The sequence below is a fragment of the Periplaneta americana genome, chromosome 12 (assembly GCF_040183065.1).
Source record: "Periplaneta americana isolate PAMFEO1 chromosome 12, P.americana_PAMFEO1_priV1, whole genome shotgun sequence".
Taxonomy (NCBI): Eukaryota; Metazoa; Arthropoda; class Insecta; order Blattodea; family Blattidae; genus Periplaneta; species Periplaneta americana.
In genome coordinates, this window is record NC_091128.1 from 55,689,737 (window position 1) to 55,712,001 (window position 22,265).

The following is a 22,265-nucleotide window of genomic DNA, read 5'->3' on the forward strand; positions in this document are numbered from 1 at the left end:
TGTATTAGATCACGATGGCAGTGACACAGTCTATTGTTCCTAGTACTCACAACGCTCCAAGCGGCTAGCAACTATCGCGACAAATGCAAAAAATCACCCCAAGCTTCGCAACTGTATATACTAAACTGTGCTCGGAACTATGTACAATGTATTTGGTAATTCAAGTGTCCGACTGCTGCTGCCGTCTACCTGTTTTTTGAGGTTCCTCCTGAATCAGTCAGCAAGAGACTGAAAATGGAATCCCAGAAAATTGATGCCAAGGAAGTATATGACCGTATAATTCAAGAAACTACTTATCGTTTCCAGTCTTTAAGCTCCCTAGACGCAACAAAATTGTTAAACAGCAAATTTTTTGACAGTTTTTCGCATAATTTTCCTGAATGGGAACTTGAAGTTGCTGTCAACAGCTATATACTGTACTGAACAAAAGAGTGTTAAAAACACAACTTTGAGTTCTATACGGAAGACCAGACTTCCGGAATATAGATGGAGCTGTTCAATTGTTACAATGCATAGCCTCCAACAATTCACAGGATCCATTCTGTGAAGTAACGAAGTTGTTAAATATTTTGGTTACAAAAGCAATGACCACTGCTGAGCCAGAAAGAAGTTTTTCTTGCTTAAAACGCATAAAAACGTTTTTAAGGAACGCTATGTCCCAGGATCGCCTCACTGCTCTTGCAATACTGTCAATAGAATATAGTATGATGTCAAAGATGGAGGGGTTTAACACCAGGGTAAACGGCAGTTTTTCAGCAGTAGGAAGGAACGTCGTATGGATTTCATATTTCGTCACTAGGCGAGTCTCAAATTAAGGTAAATACATATAATTGTGTACAGTAGGCCAATATAGAGATTGTAGCACACTCATTATTTTGACCACCAGCCGCTACTGCCTTTCGGGAGGCTGAGACGTAAATGGGAGAATGATATTAAAATGGATCTGAGGGAGGTGGGATATGATGATAGAGACTGGATTAATCTTGCACAGGATAGGGACCGATGGCGGGCTTATGTGATAGCGACAATGAGCCTCTGGGTTCCTTAAAAGCCATTTGTATGTATGTATGTATGTATGTATGTATGTATGTATGTATGTATGTATGTATGTATGTATGTATGTATTTTTAGTTGGTTATTTAACGACGCTGTATCAAGTACGAGGTTATTTAGCTTCGATGAGATTGGTGATAGCGAAACGGTATTTGAAGAGATAAGCCGAGGATTCGCCATAGATTACCTGGAATTCAAGTTACGGTTGAGGAAAACTTCAGAAAAGCCCAACCAGGTAATCAGCCTAAGCGAGGCTCGGACCCGCGCCCGAGCGCAACTTCAGACCGGCAGGCAAGCGCCGACTGATCCACGCCGGTGGCTGTATGTATGTACCGGTCGTCCGGTATTCGGCCTAACAAATATTCGGCCGTCCACGGTGCCTCGTTCACATTTTTCAAGTACTTGAATTCAAGTCCCCGTTCAGACATATTCAAGTTATTTTGTTTTCAAGTAGGATAAAATGGCGTCCATGGATGTTGTGCAATTAGGAATTTCTGTAGTAGCAAGTCTCCGTGCCAGGGAAATGATAAATATATTGGAGAAATGGAAAACGCGTTGTTCAGTATGGGTTAGGAATTAGATTAATAAGAGAAATACACGACCACTGACTATTACAAATAGAATAAGTGAAATCATCAAGCAGATCTAATGATTCTTATCGCAAATGTAATAAAACATAAGCGAGTCTGATTTACCATAATTGAAAATGATTATCTTGAAGCTGTTACAGTTCCCCCACAAAAATCTATCAACCACATTGAACCATGCCAGTTTCGGCGATAAATATCATCCCTTCAAGCAACGCTCTTATCTTCTTAATCCCTCATATCTTCCTCACTTCTTTTCTGTCTGCAGTTTAATAGTTTTGTATTATTTTTCATAGGCTATCTCATCTGTGTCCACGTTAAAATCGCTACTGTTCAGTTCTTCAACGAACTCTTCCTTTCTTTGCAGCTTCCTTTGCATTTCTATTACGAAACTTTGCAGTTTCTATAATCCGCAGGCCTTCGTGAATCTTATACAGTACAACTTCAGAAACTCAAATATTTGGTCATTATTTCACTTACTGCTGTTTTCTATTATTTTTACGTTCCTAGTAGAACTGAAAAACAATCAGCTGTTAATTTAACGCTCTTAAAATAGCTGTTAATTTAAATTCCTGCTCTTTTCTCCTTGAATTCAAGTTATCAAGTGACGTTCACACTTTTCAAGTCAAGTAAAAAGTAGAAAGGGATCCAATTTCACTTGAAACTTGAATTCAAGCCGTTAATTGATTTCAAGTCAACTTGAAACATAGTTCACACTTTTCAAGTTCGTCTTTCAAGTGACTTGAATTCAAGTTACTTGAAAAGTGTGAACGAGGCTTAAAGGTAAGCGTTCACTACATCGTATCGCACTGCTCGTACGAATCGCACGCAACGGATATTTTAAGTGCAGTGCGTTCCCTGTAACGGCTTCACCTCATCGCCTCATCGGATTCCCCTATCAGCTGTTTAAAAGATGACTTCGTACGACATTGGCATTACTGAAAGCAAAGGAGTTGAGGTTAGGTCTATTAATTACGTCTGTTAGCGAATAAGAATTTGTAATTGCTTCATGCGTCTTAATTGAAGAGGAAGAAACGAAAGAAATATTGGTTACATAATATATTTGCAAGAAATGACTTGATTACTGTAATGGGAAAGCCTCAAATTATATAATTCTTCGCAATTTTCTACACGCGAAATAAGTTTTCCGTCTGCCATTTTGGCGCCAAGGCTTCTAAAACTTCTCATAGGTTGCCAACGAGCTAAACTCGTTGTAGGTTGCATTATTATTGAGCTTGATGGCGAGGGATCGACGGGGACAGGAGAGCGATTCTGACGTCACAAGATAGCTAAGCGCGCCAAAGCTCAAATGCTTCAAAGCAGTATCTCGTGTTTTTTCTTGTTTATGTTGTTTTGAATGCATTATGCCAGGTCAAAGGTGTGTTGTTGCGGTATACAACAATTCTAACGATAAAAATAAAGCGTTGTCTCTCTTTACCATTCCTAAAGATTTAGAAATTAGAAAAAAAAAGTGGGTAATTGCGTGCAAAAGACAGGATAAATTCAATCCTGATGCAAGCAGATTATGCTCTGATCATTTTAAAGATGACGATTTTGTTCCTGATTTTCGAGCAGCTTTAATGAAAATAAAGCCGAAACGACCGACAATGTTAAAGCCTATAGGTAAGTTTAAATAAATCACGTGGGTCTATATAAGTAGCCTATGTTAATACCAGCTTTATATAATTAGATTAGGTTCATCTGTGTTAACCTACAAATTATTTTCTTTCTTTTGTAATCATGCTACTTATATAAAAAAAATACTAACTACTAATACTAACAGTTGCATACCAAAGGGGTGGAGGGTTAACGACTGATACCAGTGATGTTTTTTCACTATAATTCTCATTGTATTGATTTTATATTAACGATTTATGACATTTTGTCATTATGGCATAATCAGTGGTTTAATCATAATAGCCTCCAGTGACAATTCATTGTTGAGTTATAATGATTATTGTAAATGAACGTGTTGTTGACATTTCATTACCGGTACGTGCCCCTTTTTCCAAACTTTAGAATGAGGTATTAAAAATCAATCAATGTTAGATTTTTTATAAACATCCATTTAAAACAAAAACACCATCATCTTGGCACTCTTTAAATTTTAGTACATTATTCTATCTTTTTAAGGTTTAACCATGCCATCACCAGCATGGCTAAGTACTTTCAATAATACTGAAAAATTCAACAATGAGTTTCATGGCAAGAACACGATTAAAAAGGGGCGGATATTATAAAAAGAACCAAAGAATTGTGGCAATGTCCGTACATAACGTTCCACGTGAAATTTTATTGTTGATTGTACGGTCAAAACTAGGTTCTTTATACGACTATAGTATGTGAACACAAGACTGGAAACTAGCAGACGAAAACGGACGTCAGACACTGAGAGCAGACGAATTGTTAAGAAATACAGAAAAATAATGCAGTGACAAGTACAGCTTTTATATACAAGGTATAAACATTTTCAACGTATTTATTTTATTCCATGATACGTACACACTTAGTTTATATTCCTTGTAATGTTTGTATTTGAGGCGATTATGTTTATAATGCACGCTTATCATTGAAAATAAAGGACTAATCAGCATGGACTCTTCACTCGTCATCAGCCAACTAGCTATTTGATTGGCTATTGAAAAACGAGATAACCTATTGAGAGTATAGAAGCCTTGTTTTGGCGCGACACTGAACATGACACAATATAATAGTAACAGTCGACCATTTAAAATTGATTTATTAAAGAAGGCCATGATCGCACGCATCGGAAAAGTTGCCCATCCGAGAAACGTGGACGGATTTGCCGTGAGGCGATGCGTCCGATACGATGTAGTGAACGCGGTTACATAACAATTACAGCAAAGATAGTCTTTTTCCCATCCGTGCGATTCGTCCGATGCGTGAGATACGATGTAGTGAACGCTTACCCTAAGACGCTCTTCTCCTCTTTTTGCGATCTGTGCTCTTCTCGTCTCCAAAAATACTACACCAGGGTGTTGCCAATTCAGCTGTTTTCCCGCTAGATCTGGCGTTTTTCTGTGTTAGTTTAGCGGGTAAAATTTATGAAATTTGTATTCCTGTTATAGTAATTTAGCGGGTTCTTTTAGCACTCTCAGCAGGAAAATAATTTCACTTTACATTGATAGTATAGCAATTTAGCGGTTTTTGCATTGTTTCATAACGGGTTTTTAAGAATCGAGTTGGCAACACTGCCGGACCAGGAGGACACGGCAAACTCTGAGGAGCCTCGGTCTATTTTAAAGAAACCGGGTGATAAATCCGAGGAGCATTCACAATAGAGATGGGTCGGAGTCGTTCATTGATGCGAGCTAGCTCTTTGACTCCCGCTCCTTTTGAGAAGTCGTTCAAAAGAGCGGAGCGGTACAGTGCCCTCCCTCTTTCTCAACCAGCTCGCTCCTAGAGATCACTCACTCACCCACTGCCAATATTGAACAAAGTATCACGAAAAAATAATCAAATACCACCGCCCGATTGCTGTTATTGTATCATGCGCATGCGCAAACCCACGACGTAGAGGAGAAAATATCAGTCACAGACGTTGCAACGGTGACAGTACTGAATACGGAGCAGATTTCGATAGCGATATTTTGTCACAGATATTTCGCGTCATCAGTCACAGGTTTATCTGTGACAAAATATCGGTTTGTGAAATATCGGCCATCTCTAGTGATGATATCCGTGCGTCGCTAGCCCTGTGGTCAGCCATCTTGTGTCGTAGCAAGCATTCGTCCAGTCTCGCTGTATCATTGCATTCGTTGTGTAGAAATCGTTGCTTACGGGATTATGTATAATCTCGTAAGCAACGGTAGAAATCCTCTGTGATCTCCTTCCGTTTCTGTGTTCTTTCTTCCACTACTTTCTTGTAGCTCTCCGTGGCTGGTAGTAGCATCCTCAGTCGTAAGTTGTCCAGAAAGAAAGTTTCCCGTGCTAACTCGTATGCGTACCTTGACAATGAGTATTTGGAGAGTCCGAGTGCCCTCTTCAAGTATCTTGATTTTATACTTTCCAGATCTCTCATTTGTTTTTCGCTTAGATATTCCCATATCATTTCCAGACCGTATGTGCGGGTAGGCCAGGGGAGTACGGTGTTTCAGGGTTCCACAGGAGCTGATGCTCAGTATATAGCTGTCTCCACGTTGATTTACTCATGGATAAATATATAATTATATCAACGAGTTAGAAAGAGAAATATATAGAGAGGTCATTGAGCCGCCATGTTTGAAGAAAATTGAACGACCGTCGGTAATGAACTTATGCGCCCAAAACAAATTGGGTGTGGTGATAACTGACATTAGAATCGTCAGCTGTCTTAATTTCGTTTGCATAAATCAGTTAAACTGAAGTGGAAAAACCTAGTATTTCGTCAAATACGTGCTAGGAACTTAATCTAAACTTATGTACGCTAAATTTAAAACACTTGAGCTATTCCTAGAAGGAATGCTTAAAAGAATAACCTAAGCAAAATTGTCATGTAGTATGACAAGAAGTCCTAGCAAATATACTGAAGAAAATGTTAATATTCCTAGGTTCTTTTAAATGCGACCTGCAAGATTGCCTATAAAATGAACGAGTATGATTCGGATGATTTTATTAAATTGTTTTCCCAGTCTCTACACGTTGCAAAACTATTTACTATACCATAAGATATAGAATGAAAGTAGGCCCTATCTGTAGTAAACAACCTTTACCTCCAAGTGTGTAACTTGGGTGAAACATGACAAAACACGCTTTCGGTTTTTTTGTTACAGTAAAGTATAATTATTATCGAAATGTGAACGTGAGGCCAACAGCCGGCTGGTCTGTCTGAGCCTTTCAAGGGCTGAGGCACCACAGTTAATTATTAGTGTATAATTGAGCACCCACGTTCAATAATGGGATAAGTAGTTACGAAATATATTCATACTTAGCCCATTATTGCACGTGGGTGCTCAATTATGTTCTTTCATATCCTTCCAGTCAAAATACCAGAGGCGTATACTGGTTAAAGGGTTTGGGCTACCGCTGACCCTATTATTACACAAAATATATCTAACAATTACTTTAATTTTAATTACTATGGTAAAACTAATAATACAAAATTATTACATTATGTTATATTATAAACTTTTTCTTTTGTAATTTCCTTGGGCTACCGCCGGTAGCCCCGGTAGCCCGCAAAATACTAACAACAATACGACCTACCCCAGAGTTTTGCGTTATTTTGGATGTGAGTGTCGAAATACAATTTTAAAATTCGATTGCTATTACTAGGTTTGAAAGGGAATTGTAGCTGTTTTATCCGTATTTAGTTTAACTTTATTACTAGTGAACCATTTATTTGATTAATCGTTTGTCTTCGAAATAGGCCTACTTCTTATAAGCTACAGCTCATCTTCTTCTTGTATAAGCAGTAAGGACAGAAGGAGCAGAAATAAAGGATGCCGGTGTCGAAATACAGTTTTAATATTGTATTGCTATTTGTTTTTCACTGGGTCTGAAACGGAATTGTATTGGTTTTATCCGTATTTAGTTTAAGTACATTACCAGTGAACCATTTATTTTGTTTATGCCGGGCGTTGTTACACATTTATGCATGAAAAAAAATGCTGCTAATTAATAAAACTATGGACTTAACTTCATAAAATTTACATGAAATATAATATATCAGTTGTCTTTTTCCTTTTGACATTGCAGTTATATGCAGCACACACAACAGGCATGTTTTTTCTTCGTTTTTTTGTACTTCTTACCTCCGTTATACAACATTGTAAGCAGACGAATTTTTACAAAGGTGGGCGCTTAGCTCAGAACTGCCGTGTTTCGCGGTGGCACCGCAAAGAGCGCTGTACAGGACAACATGGCCACTCTATAGTCTTCTCTTTCTAACTCGTTGAATTATATATATTTATCCATGGCGATTGTTATACTACTGTGGTATTATTACAATCCAGGCGGCGGTGTTGCAGCCATAAGATGCGATCTAGCGTGCAGTGGTCTATGCATTTTACTCCATGTTACTCTTACTGCCACCAGTAGCGCATCGTCGTAGCAATTGTAGTTGTGGTCTTCAACGTCGTCGTTGGATCCGCTCGTCTCTTAGTAGGTACAGTAATTGATAATTCTACTGCGATTTGCATTATGAAAAGAAAATTGGGATGTACCTTTTTAAAATTGTAATAATATTAATGTGATGTTTTTTTGATTTAGCGGGTTATTGTAGTTACCGTGGCTTATCTTAAATTATCATTTCTTTTTTGAGTAACGTAGTAATTACGATAGCGACGTTACAGTAGTTTGTTTTGTGTGTGAATTTCTTGTTTTCTGTAAAATCAATACGTTTTTGTCAGGTAATTATTAAATGATTTGATATGTTAAATCTAACATATTGTTGTGTAATTTTAGTGTTTGTTATAGTAGTTCAATTGTGTAAAACATTTTAATGATAACACGAAAAGTATTGGGCTGCCAAGTATTGTATGCACTATTTCCATTATGTCTGCCAAAAGGGCATTTTGTTTGCATACTTGCAAATGCGTTGGGATGCCCATGTGGTGTTAATATTAATATTATATTATGTATTCCTCCCCCCCCCCCCCCGATATGATCTATTTGTGAAAATGAGATACGCAATGTAGTTGTCATATAAATCGTTGAGGGAGAATAGTCGGTGGTTGAATATGGAATTCCATAATGAAGTAAACAAGTTGCGAAATTCGTAAATTTATTCATGTTTATGACCAATGTCTACATTACCACGGTAATTGGATTAGGCTATTTGGATATTGAATAATATGCGCGAAGCTCCCGAGTTCTCATTACTAGAAGCATTCTGAGGGTCATTTCGGCTAAATTAGCGCCCAGGTAGTAGTTTTCTTCGTATATGGTACATTTTACATATACGAATATGGTCAGTTATGTTTAGTTGTTTTGTTACTGTCTTGCTCTTCTTGCCAATGTGGGAGGGCGATCTAGCTTTCTCAGTTATATACAGCAAAGTAAGCACTAAGAAGCAAAATTAATACAAAAATTGCATTAGAGGCTATTGGAAGGTAAATGATAAACACAAGAATTCCATTGCGTAGCAGTTTGTGAAGTTACTGGAACCTATCAAAGGAAATGAAAGGGAATATCACCAGTGAACCAGTGTAATGTATAGACCTACTCAAACCGTTGAAATTTACCAAACGGACATTCTTTTGGGTGAATCTTTCTTATGTCCCAGCCACTATAGAAACTTGATAGAATACCTTGAAAATGCCTTGGATTTATAGTATTGATTAGTAGAAATTGATGTGATCACTGGGAGAGCTGTAAGCCCACCCAACCCGGCCTAAATATGTACCTTACTTATATACGAAAATCATCGTGCGTGAACGAAGAATACCGCCATATTTAATGTAACAGTGGGTTTCAGTGTTGCCAACATCGTAATAATACTATACACCTAATTAAACCTAACCTAACCCCTCTCATAACATTACACATCTAATGAAACCTAACCTAACCTGTCTCATAATACACGCCTAATCTAACCTGTCACATAATACTACACACCTGTAGTAACATTCCTCACATTTAGTATCATTTCGTTTTCAAGTATTGCCGGCTCTGCCAATCGTGTTGGTTGCTATCTAGTGGAAGTGGATCGCACTAATTCTAAGAAGAATGTGGCGACTTTCATAATAATTACATTTTACATGTTTCGTGATAAACTAAATGTGCATAGCCTATATGGTACAATAAGATTTGAAATGTGTTGTGGTTGTGATAAAAGTATTGCAAATTAGTTTACAGCACCACATTGGCAGTGATAAAAGTGTGCAATATTCGTTCAGTGGCTGTTGGATGCTCTAGATCAGTGGTCGTCAGCACTCTGTGAAATGTGCAAAGGGTACACGGTGCTGTCCGATGCGCGCTGCTATGCAAAAGGGAGAGATAGAGAGCATTCCCGCTAGCAGCTACGGATGCACACTAGTGCACTGCTGTTTCCGCGGGTAAGAGACTCTAGCCCCAGCGTGCTCTGTGCTGATGACCCCTGCTCTAGATTGACCTTCTTTTGTAACGGATGTGACATTGCACAAATTTAGAAGTTGATTTAATTTTTGAAAATGCAGCCAAAATGGTTGTTTGATGTTCAATTCTCACCTCGTCACCTTGCTGTCTTCTTAGACTCATGTGGATTTTTGTGTTATTTTCACACCAGAGTGAATCATTTATTGGGAAAATTTCAGTATACGGATACCTCATTGACAGCAGTTACCTTAAAATACTAAAAAGAACAGATTTGTCTGTGTTTGTCGAATGCACATATTATGCTTACGAAAAGACACTTTTCATTGCCAATAATTTATTTTGTGTGCGCAAGGTTAGAATTTTGGAGTAAGAGGAAAAGGAAGAAATTTATCCACGCAATGTGAAATTCACGAAAAGAAACTTTTAGGCTTATATTTCTCTGAGGCTTCTATTCTCTCTCATCCCCATTCTCTTCTTTTATTTTTGTCTTTCATTCCTTATTCTTTCTTCCACTTGCAGATAAGTGCAATGGATTTAAGCTCCATATATGAAGTACTCCTAAAAACTTTTGTTAGAAATAATGACAACATGAGCTAATATAAATTTATTACTAGGTTTACCTACTTATTTATTTTATCTATTATTAGGCCTACTGATATCTTAATATATAAAAGTGAATGTATGTATGTATGTATGTATGTATGTATGTATGTATGTATGTATGTATGTACTCTATACAAATCTACACGCTTTGACCGACATGTCCCAAAGTTTGCACATTTAATCTTCATAACCAGGAGAAAGGTATAGCCTACATTAAAATTGTGCAAATGGACGTTAAATTAATTAAAAATATAAAAAATATAAATAAATAGATCAGATATTCATCTATAGTACTAATAATAAATCTGTACCGAAATTTTTCTGGTAATTTTTGATTTTCCAAAAATAATTGGTGTTAACATGTACCAGTATAATTAATCATTCTGAAACCGAAAATCGCTTTTTTGGAATTTTTGTTTGTATATCTGTCTGTCTGGATGTTTGTTACCTTTTCACACGATAATGGCTGAACGGATTTAGATGAAAATTGGAATATAAATTAAGTTCGTTTAACTTAGATTTTAGGCTATATGACATTCAAAATACTTTATTTAAAAGGAGGGTTATAAGGGGGCCTGAATTAAATAAATCGCAATATCTCTCTTATTATTGATTTTTGTGAAAAATGTTACATAACAAAAGTTTCTTTGAAAATGATTTCCGATAAGTTTTATTCCAAGCAGAATTTTTGTAGGACTGATATTTAAGAATATACAAGAGTTTTAAAATAACAATGCAATACGTACATTTTCACCGCCGCCTCAGATTACAGCGTCGTTCCATAACTCCTGTGTGCAAAATATAACATTTTTCAGTAGGAAGAAAAAACAGATTTATTCATTCTATGGCAGTGGTGCATAGGAGATTGTGAATTCTTACATTTTCAAAAGAAAGAGATATACTTACATATAGGGGAGATTGTATTACTTGCTGTATAACTATTTAAGTTATTTAATAGAGCAAAAATCTGAAAATCGATATGTCACATAGAAGTTATTGCAGGAAAGATGTCGGTGGCTATAATGAAATAAAAATAAATGACTCAGTCTATTTAAGGCGGCCTTGATATTTATCAGTATTGATATATACCGGTACTGAAAATATTTGTTTGTATGAAGTAATCTCAGAATCTAATTTGGATAATTTCTTCACTATTTGAAATTTGTAGTTTCTCTAGATGGGTATAATACTACATATGAGGACTGAGGTAAGACGAAAATAGAACTTTACGCACAGAAAACTTTATATTCTGTCGAAATATTGTAAACTTGATTATTGCAACTTTATTTGGTCCACATAAAATACCTTAATTTTATACACTTAAATTTCTTTTTGTTCACAGAACATAATAGTTAAGAGTTTTGTTGTAAAGATGAGTATTTTTACTGGACCATAGAGCCCATAATAAATAAACATTTTACCATAGAACTCACTGGAGCCGAGTTATTTTAGGTGTCACGAAATGGCGTTCCTGCGCTCATAATTTACCCATATTCATTTCCTGTGTTTCTTAAAATAATGTTTATGTAGGGTACCTCATTTTTTTGTTTGCATAAACAATGATATACAACCAAGCAAGTTGGCTCAGACAGCATTTGAGACATGCATTCAGGAAATCCCGGGTACAAACCCTGTGGCCGACCAATCTGACTGGGGTTTTTCATGATTTCCCTTAGTCATAAAGGCAAATGCCGAATTGGAAAGATCATGCCATGATTCATCACCGCCTCAATTACCAATACCAAAAACATTAATCAAAGTCTATAATCAGTTACATGAACACAAGCCATCTATAACACACAATAGAAACAGGAACTCAACAAGAGTAAAAACGGCCTACACATATACCTACACATTCTAAACACACAACATGACCACAGATGTTAAGGCGTGAATAAAATAAACTTAACAAAAAAAAAAAATATATGCACAGTAAGGTTAACATAAAAATTTAAAGGATGCATTCAATACTAATTTAGAAAAAATGTTAAACAAACTATCCTTACACCAAAAATGGATGTTCTTTGAACCAAATGATCAAATGTACTGTTTCTCTCGCGTTTGTTTGTACCAGTACTTTGTAGTTACATGTGTACGTGTACATATATAAGTGCAATAAAAAGTTTTGATTATGTCTGGTGATGATAATAATTTAATTCAGCAACAAAAGCTAAATACAGTAATTTAACTAAAGCAATACAGGATCATGATGTTGCTATTGCACATATTTGTGCTTTTGATGCACTCACGACTTCTGGAACTGTGCATATTGAAACTGAGCAAAGTGACCAAACACAACAAAGTATTGTTCTACGTAATGAAAAGGTAACATGCAATAGAGACATTCTGAAAAGGCTTATAAACGCCGTTTGTTTACTTGCAAAACTGGAACTCTCATTTAGAGGAAACTGTAAGTCGAAAATGTCCAACAACCACGGTAATTATTTAGAACTTTTGGACTACACCGCCCAGTACGACCCTCTTCTAAGGAGACATCTACAGTATTCAAAGGTGTATCAAATCACATTCAAAATGATTTAATTGACTCTGTTGCCAATGCACTTAATAAGGAAATTAAACAGCAATTACAGAAATCTGATTTTTTTTGCCATATTAGCTGATGAGACAACTGACGTCTCGAATAAATCACAATTTTCTCTCATTTATCGATCTACGACTGAAGGAAGGGTGGTAGAGCGGTTTGTGTGCCTCCGTGATGTGAAGACAAAACAGTGGCAGCACATTCTGATCTTATTTTTAAGAGATATTTAAGACTTTTCAAACTGCAGTTAGAAACTTGTCGCACAGAGGGAAGTGCAGTGATAGCCTCTTCATTACATGGTGTCAAGCTAATATTAAGGCAACTTTTCCGCAACCTCTCTTTGTTCACTGTTATACACACTGTTTAAATTTAGCACTGTCCCAAAGTGCTTCAAGTATTCCTGAATGCCGTATATTTTTTGCTACTCTTTCTGGGCTTGCAGAATTTTTCTCCAAATCATCAAAGTGCACAAAATTTCTTGATCTGAGCCAACTCGCTCGGTTGTATATCATTGTTTATGCAAAAATTATGCTGAATATGAAAATGAACAGAATCTATCTTCGTTTACAGAGAGGGGCTTCAGAGCAAAATATGTTCTATGCCTGGGTTGGATATCTCTGTTTAGTCTTAAAGCGATAACACGCGAACCAGTTGACATACAATTGCCATTCTTGTACAGTTGCTTTCAGTATGTGTAGCTCTATCGAATGGCACAGCTTAAAATTCATTCCTAGCCATAAATATTGTGCGCTCAAGAAAGAAACTAATATGCGATGCTTCAGGAGACCTTGCGACGATTTAACTAGGCAACGTCGCTTCACCGTCACTGGCTAGTTGACATAGACCGGTCTGAACTAGCTCCGCCTTATATGCCTTCTTATTCTGAAAGCGCTCTGGCGCCTGTGTTCCTTGTTCCATTATTGCCTGCATTTCTGCTGGAGTGCGTTGTCTTTACTGCCTCTCTATGTAGACTTGAATTCCACTTACAATGCATGATTACGTTACTGTTTTCTTTTCCATGTTATGCCATCATCTTTACACTTCCTCTTACGTCAGTATGTGGGTTCCTGACCTCACTACTATTCCCTCCTTTTACGGCGTGGTGATATACGACTATAAGTTCTGTTTTTGCAGTTCGGATGATTTTTGTCCATTTCTGTTTCTTCCCATGTTTTATGTAGCTGTTGACTGTTGGCTGTCTTCTTATTGCTTCCCTCTGCAAAACTGAAATATGTCGACTGTTCTCGTTTATTCTTCTCATTAGTCCAAATTCTGGATGTCTTTATTCTTCAGGCAAAACTCCAGATCATACCATTTTTCACTCACTTTGTGCCGTTTTATTTCGGCACACTACTTATATTTTACTTTTCCTTTCTTTCTCTTCTTTCTATCTTTATTTTTATTTCATTTTTGTTTTAGTTTATCTTACTCTTCATAGATGGCTTTACTTTTTCTCCATTTTCAGTCTTACTTTCTCCTTTAGATAACTTGTTTCTTTTCTTCCATTATTGCTCATTTATTTCCTCACGTATAAGGAGCAAAATTTGTTACCACGTGATTTAGGTTTTATTTATGATTGGATATTTCGAGGGAGCATTAACACTCTGTTTGACTTTAAGGGAGCATCCTTTAGTGATCACGTGATTTGGGTTTGATTTATGATTGGATATTTCAAGGGAGCATTAATACTCTTTTTGATTTTAAGGGAGCATCCTTCAGTGATCACGTGATTTGGGTTTGATTTATGATTGGATATTTCGAGGGCGCATTAACACTCCTTTGAACTTTGGGGGAGCATCAATTTTTAGAAGCGAGTCTGGTGGTATGACTCGTTGAGGAAGGTTGGGTGTTGCAGGAATTCGCGATGGGATCGCGGGGGTGAAAAGGTTCGGAAAGTACGTGCACTGAAGTAGACCGAGAATCGAACGGGATTCGTTATTTTCTACAGGCAGGAGCGTAGCCGAGCTGCGGTGATAGATTATTTCTATTGGTGTGGAGTTACGAGGTGACCATGTTGGGAGAAGGTTGAAAGACGGTTCGGAAAAGTCCGGTGTGGGAATTGAGAATGTGTGTGTTAAGCAACTAGCTGTGATGTGATACCGGATCAACTGAGAGTCGAACGGGGATTGTAATTTATCGCCTGTAACAGTTGTTCTCAGTCTGTGAAGTGATGTACGGAGAGAGAGAGTGGATATATGAGAGTGAAAGTGAGAGTTCATTGTTGCGCTGGATGTGAATACATTTCTACCGGATTGTAACAGGTTTTGGTATCATTACAGAGTTGGTTATGTGTGAATTATGGTAACAGTGTGGTATCAACACTGCGAAGTATTAGTACTTGGTTTTCCTCAAACGGGGCTATATTAATTGTAGTGGGTTTGGTAACTTAAAGTTATGCAGTGGGAGACAAGTTTAGACTTGCAGTATTTATTACTCATGTTTTCAGCTAAAGAAAACAGATGGCATTGCTAGCCCTGGATTTGATGAACGCCAGGCCAGTGAATGGAAAGTATCAACTAATTTACTTGAAGGGTAAATTACCAGTGATTGCAAGTTTAGTGTGACAACGGAGTACAGTCATTTTTCCTGTTGGATAGTTAATAAATGTTCTTTGAGTGAATTTAAGTTTATATTATGTGTTTTTCCTGAATCACCTTGGTAAAGAGATTGTCATCCCGATCATAACGTTCTATGGCAGGGTAACCCGGTACTTTGAAATACTGTTGGTTCAATATTTTTAACAATTGGTTAGAGTACGCAGTCCCAGTACGTTTCTACTTTCAGTGTATCATCGTACATTTTAGCAAAATGACCTGCTGCTTTCATATAAGATAGTAGCATATCTGTTTTTACTCTTACTCCTGAACCACAGAGCCATCCTAGATTATTCAGAATAACTTTGTATTCTTAAAGCTAAAGAAAATAGGTCTATTAGTACCTTTCCCTAACTTGTACATATGGTCGACATGTTCTTCTCTCAACTCTGTATTAAAGATCACTCACTTTACATAATATGTCGCTCACTGTCGCAAAGGTTTCCATCTCTTTTTCCTGATCCATTTCTTATCAAGTTCCTTTTCCTCATTTTGAGATCATAGTCACTCATTTTCTTCTTTAATTTGTTATTCTCTGCTATCAACTCTTCTGTCTTCTCATTGTTGCTTTCTACCTTTAGTCTTAAGTTTTCTGAAGCCTGATTCTTCATTTCTACTTCAATCCTGCACTATTATTCCTTTCCTGTCTATTTAATTCACTTACTTCATCATTTCCTGAAATCTCTTTCTGTACCAACTTTTCCATCTTCTCTTCTTTCCAACCAGTTCTTCTTTCTTCAGGCCAATAGCCTTTATACTGTGTGTTAGAAAGTTGTGCACATGCGACTGCTTTCTCTGGTATTCTGCTGTAGACTAGTGTCTTTATTATTTTCATCTATCTGTGTATTGGTATATTATCATTTATATACTTTTATTGATAACTAGCTGAAAGTACCCGGCCTTGCACGGGTTTTCCTTTCTTCTTCTATTTTTAATTAAACTGGTTATTACATTTTCGGAAATCTCAGAAACCTAACTATAGACAACCAAAACGAATTGTCTTTACTAAGCTAAGATAAATCTTTACTTAACATCACTTACATGAATTGATGAACTCCTTAGCAAAATGCCTGCTAGCGTTAACTCAATTTAAAATAATTGTAAATCAGGCACCGAAAAGAAAACATGTTATCATGTGCCCGATGTTCAACGATTTTTTAAAATTTATATATTTATTTATTTTTATTTATTTATTTTGGTGTAGTTAAGACCATTAGGCCTTCTCTTCCACATCGCCAGAAATACAAATAAAATAATAGAAAAATCAAACTATGAACAGAGTAAAACCCAACGAAAATGTTATCTCTTTTCCTTTTTCTGATCAGTTTCAGCATCAAATCAATATGTACATAATTATATAATTTAATTTGTTGGAAGATTTTTTATCCCTTCACCACTGTACATCCACTTATTTCATACCCGGTTTTTTTTTAATATGACTTGGAAAACTATATCTCACAAATTCAGAACATATTATATTAATTCTTATTTTATACACAGAATACAGATACATATAAACTTTCAATAAGTCATTTTTTAACATAAAGACTAATATTGTGGGAGACGTATACACTTAACAGTATTTTAGAAATTAAGAGAGTGTTATTTCCACATTGCGTAACATACCATATTTGTAACATGATTATACAGATAGAATTTTGCAGTAACATATTTTCGGATGTGAACAACAATATTTTGAGAGACGTATATTTCATAATTAATACAGTGTTATTTTCAGTCGCTTTACATACATTCACATACTACATTAACAACATGACAAAAATATCACTGAATTGCTTTTTGATATGTGTAAAATATTTTTTTCCACTCCTTTGTATAGTATATAGTCGAGGATGTGAAAAAGACGCAGTTTTTAAGTCAGTGTCTGCAACTTAGAGCTACTGTCCTTGAGCTTCATTTTAATATTGCCATTACAAATGTTATTCACACTGAAATTGCAGTTGCTTAAATTCAATTGGGTATCATAGAAATACGTGAGATAAAAACATCATGTTTCGTTTTTCCTGTTAATATTACCACTTCTATTAAGTTTTTCACGATTCTTCACACCAATTCTTGTTGGTGCATAATTTTGGTGGGTCAATATTTCGCAATAGTACTTCCGGTTATTCGATATTAAGTAAATTATGTGGTATCAATCCTTGTAGTTTGAAAGAATTCTAGAATTCAGTTGGATAAAACACAGTCTGCTCACTATCTACAACTACATCGAGAAATTTATAATACGGTCCTGGACTGCGTAAAGATGCTTATTGCACGAATTATATTATCTAGTTTTAGCCTTCGTGATGTGAACAACAATGTTATTTAATTTCGTGTTATAACTTCCATGGCCTCGTGAAAGTCTATGTTGAATATAACAGACAATAATAAAAAAACAATTTACTATAGAAGATTGCATTTTAGTATTACACATGAATGCTTGATCGTATTTATTTTTATTTTTTATAATTTTAATTAATTTAACTTCCATTTGCACAATTTTAATGTAGCCTATGTTCTTCTCCTGGTTATGAAGGTTAAATGTGCAAACTTTGGCACATATTGGTCAAAGCGTGTAGATTTGTATAGAGAACACACACATAGGCCTACATACATACCCACATTCAATTTTATATATTAAGATGTAACCGAAATTTGTGAGTAGAAAAACGTAGGATTTGATAATTTTGAATTACTATTGCTAATATAATTGAAACATTTTTAACCAGGAAAACATAGGGTTTTATAATTTTGAATTATTATTGCTTAAATAATTGGTCAATTTATACGAGTAAGTAGGAAGGTGTAGCGCTTCATAATTTGTAATGGTATTCAACTGTGATTGAAAATGTAATTATCCAGAAATTTCAAAACATGTAATATTACAGTCCATGTAATGGGGCATGTTGAAATATATAAATAATAAAAAAAAAAAATAAAATAAAACAACACATATGTATTGACTGCTGGTGTGGTGTGGTGTATTGCTTTCCCCCCGTATAAATATGCCATTCTTTTCAGGCAGTACACATTCATTTGTGAAGATGGTTAAACAGCCGACTCAAGAGCAATGCATTTTTGTCTGTGAAGTTTATTATTAGGGCCCGGATTTTTATGTGCTAGAACACTTAAAAATATTTATTTTCTATGTGCTAAAAATTTGAAAGATATGTGCTAAAAAAAAATATATATTTTCTGAAATTGAAAACAAACATCAGAGTGTTCGAACTTAATAGAAAAAAAAATATATTGAAACCCACCAATTGCTGCTAAACATCAGATGTAAAATGCTAACTGGAATTGCAGTGCACAACAAAATGTCATCTCGAGATTGTGGATCACGAATCCTTGCCTATTATCCGAGAGCAATGCCTTATATTGAGAAAAGGAATGTTCTACATCACACAATGTTAGCCTTGCAAGTTTGAAGAGGGGTATATTATTAACACACACACGATCAAGTTCACGTATGTTTTGACTTTCTAAAGCTTGAGCGACTTTGCAGAGCATTTGGTAGCCACTATTTTTGTCAAACATACCCTTAAACTTTTTGTTTCTTAGAACCTATTTTCGAACCTGAGATAGTGTTAAGTTGCCTTCCAATATACTGTATTTCTTTAACTGAATTACTCAAAAAATCTACAGAAGTTTCTAGTTTCTTTTATCGAGTGACTCAAGAAACCGAAATTAGCAGATATGAAGGGCAAGTCACATTTTAAAGTAGTATCACATATTAAATTCTGAATAATCTCAATTGCAGAGACATCGTCTTTGTCCAGTTCACTTACTACAGATGTAAATGCTTCAAAATGATTTGCATAATACAGTAATACAATATGGCATTATGCCAGGTGCCCCAACGTGTGATTACAGGTGTAGGAGGCAATGGAAGATTAGGATTTATCTTTTTGAAAAGATCAATCTGTGATGGTGATTTTACAAAGACTTTTTCTGTTGGACACTAACTTGTCCACATTAGGATACATGGATCGGATTGTTTCACACAATCTGTGCAAGGTGTGAATGACACACATTGCATGAATCATGTTAGGATAACTGAAAAAACACGCACAGTAACATAGTCACTGTATGACGTAATCTCGAGATTGGAATCTCCTCTTCCCCGATTAAGCACGTGCAAGTGAATATTTCTCACCTCAAGTGGAAGTGAAGCATTCGTATTGAATTCTTTCGAGATACAAATGTTTGTAAAATGTTAAAAGAGAATGAGGAAAAGTACTAAAATATGCATTTATGGAGAAAATATCGAAAATATTTATTCACATAATTTTTTTTTTTTGTAAGATATGTGTTTTTATGTAAAATAAAATTTGGAAGTTGCGTTTATTGGACCTCTATATGGATATTAAACTTCGTTTTAGGAATGTATGCATTAGAAAAAAAAAAACATTTTTTTTACATACAGATCTGGCCCTATTTATTTTGAATCAGTTTGTCGTGTTCGTGCGGAATTTATTCAGATGTTCCCTGGTCAGTTACTTCCTTCCAGAACTGCAATTCGTGATACTGTGAACAGAGTTGAATGTACTGGTTCAGTATAAAAGAAAAAACAGACGCGAAAACGTACAGTTATAACAGATGACAAATTAGACCAAATTGGTGCACATCTTGAATGGTCGCCAACAAACTCACTCCGGAAATTAATACAAGACATGGGGGTTTCTGTGTTTTCTGCACATAAAGCAACAAAATTGTTAAAATTGAAGCCTTACAAGTGTATACGTGTCCATTGTTTAAAACAGGGCGATCCAATAGCACAAGTGCTTTATTGTGAGTGGTTTTATCAGAGACTGAAGGTTCAATCGACCCACAGCTGATGTTCTTTTGAGATGGGGCATGATCCTATCTGACTGATTGTGTGAACAATCAAAACACTCGCTATGGGTTTTCTCAAAATCCATATAGTGTGCAATCCCTCTTCATGATAGAAATGTTGGAGTTTGGTGTGCTGTTAGTGGAAGTTGAATAATTAATCAGTCCAATTTTTTACGAGTAGAACACACTTTGTCTACTCTTCATTATTCTGAAATTGAGCATTTTAATTATTGTGGGGTTAAATATCGTATATACCGGTAGAACAAATGAAATGAGAAACATTGCAGTGGCTGTACTTATTAGTGTCAATCAATGTATTTTCCCGATACAACAGCTGTTTAGCCAAGGGAGGACGACATTTCTAGCATCTTCTATAAGATACGATTTTATACACGTTTTATGTAGTGTGGTTAATGTGCGAGTGTGGCCAGTTGTGACATGTCCAGCTGCCGAGAAGTAAAACACTGCAGGGTTAACATACAAGTATGGCCATCTGTGACATGCCAACCACCAAGAAGCAAAACACTGCACTAGCGGCCAGTACAAATATTTGAAGTTATTCAGTTGTTCTACCGCCTCATTTAGAATTCGCACATTTATTTTTCTTTTTCTTTTGGTAACCATGGTCTTCGTCTTGTTTGCATTTATCTTCATCCCATACTGCTCACAGCTGTCAATTATCTCCAGTAGCATATCCCTTATTGTTAGTATCATCTTCTCTTCTGCTAATAACACCATACCAGCACCAAATCTTATGCAATTTATTCCTATTCCTCCTCCTATCACCCCTCCCATGTTCTGAAAACCATTCTTCACAAAATTCTCCAAGGGACATTGAACGGAGTAGATAATAAAGGCATCCTTGTTGTACTAATCTACCACTAGAACAGTAGGTATATTATGTTAAGAGATTAATGTAGCAGCTGATTTTCCTTCTAGATGAAAGTGTATAAAGAAACTTCCATGCTGGAAGTGTTGATTATCTTTATCTATAGAGTGTTCTAAAACTCTTCATTTATGCTAGTATAATTTTTTTTTTCCAGATTGATGACAACTGGTGGAGAAAGATACATCTCACTTATGAGAATGTAAAGACAGAATATGTCTGTACATTATAAATTTAAATCGGCACTTGAATATGACACTGTGACATTTGATGGACTTCATATATCTGTGCGTGACTTGAAGAAAGCTATTCTTCATCAAAAACGTATTGGGAAGAACACAGACTTCGATCTCCAAGTCACTAATGCACAGACTAAAGAAGGTAAATCTTAAATAACTTATTTCTTAATATAATATAATTATATAAAATAAAAAAGATATTGATTTGTACAGAAAATAACAGAAGCATTTGATTAATTTTTTGAACATGAAGCGCAATAGGACTGGAATATTTACCAAGTATCCTATTTTTCGTTTTTAAAAAATATGTGAAGCTTCCCTGATTGCATATCTCTTTGTCTTATTGTTTCTTGTCCCCAACATCTCAGTATCATGAAGACTGGTTTGTTAAGTCGTGTGAACACATTTAACTTGTTAACTCTCATAACACATTTTAATTCTATGTATTATGTAACAGTATCATTCTGAAGGGAGATGAGAGTTTCATTGCTAAGACAGTTTGTATTCTTTCGAGTCTGGTTTGTTTGCAAACAAATCTTGTGAGATTGCTATTCATGAAGTGTTGTATGTACATAATTATCATCTGAAACTTCTGTATTCTAGTAAATCGAGCTCACTGTTAAGTTGCTTTTCATATATATTTAAGTTGTTTTCTTTGTTGCAAGTACTGCCTATAATGAGATGTTAATTTATTTTGTAAATTCACATTTCAGTTCATTGGGAATTTTACACAAGAATATATCGAATAGTAAGAAGCTGCAAGGCAAGGGTAAACGTGATTAAGGATGAGAATGGTGACTTGCTTGCAGACTCTCATTCAATCTTGAACAGATGGAAAAACTATTTTGGGCAACTACTAAATATACATAGGCCAATTAGAAATGATCGGGACGAAATTCAAATACA

The 22,265-nt window shown here is 35.7% G+C and overlaps 1 protein-coding gene across 5 annotated transcripts in view; it reads left to right on the forward strand.

Moving 5' to 3' along the window:
* Nucleotides 1–7,660: 7,660 nt before the first annotated feature.
* The window catches only part of snama (something that sticks like glue), a 311,868-nt gene continuing 297,263 nt past the window's right edge, over nt 7,661–22,265 (forward strand). For 2 of the 5 annotated variants that reach the window (XM_069841356.1, XM_069841359.1), the window contains exons 1-2: nt 7,840–7,990; nt 21,278–21,501. In XM_069841356.1, the coding sequence (XP_069697457.1) occupies nt 21,336–21,501 (166 nt within the window). In that variant the 5' untranslated portion in view covers nt 7,840–7,990; nt 21,278–21,335. Of the gene's footprint in view, nt 7,747–7,839; nt 7,991–21,277; nt 21,502–22,265 lie in introns of those variants that run through there. The other 3 variants (XM_069841358.1, XM_069841357.1, XM_069841360.1) reach the window with 3 other exon arrangements.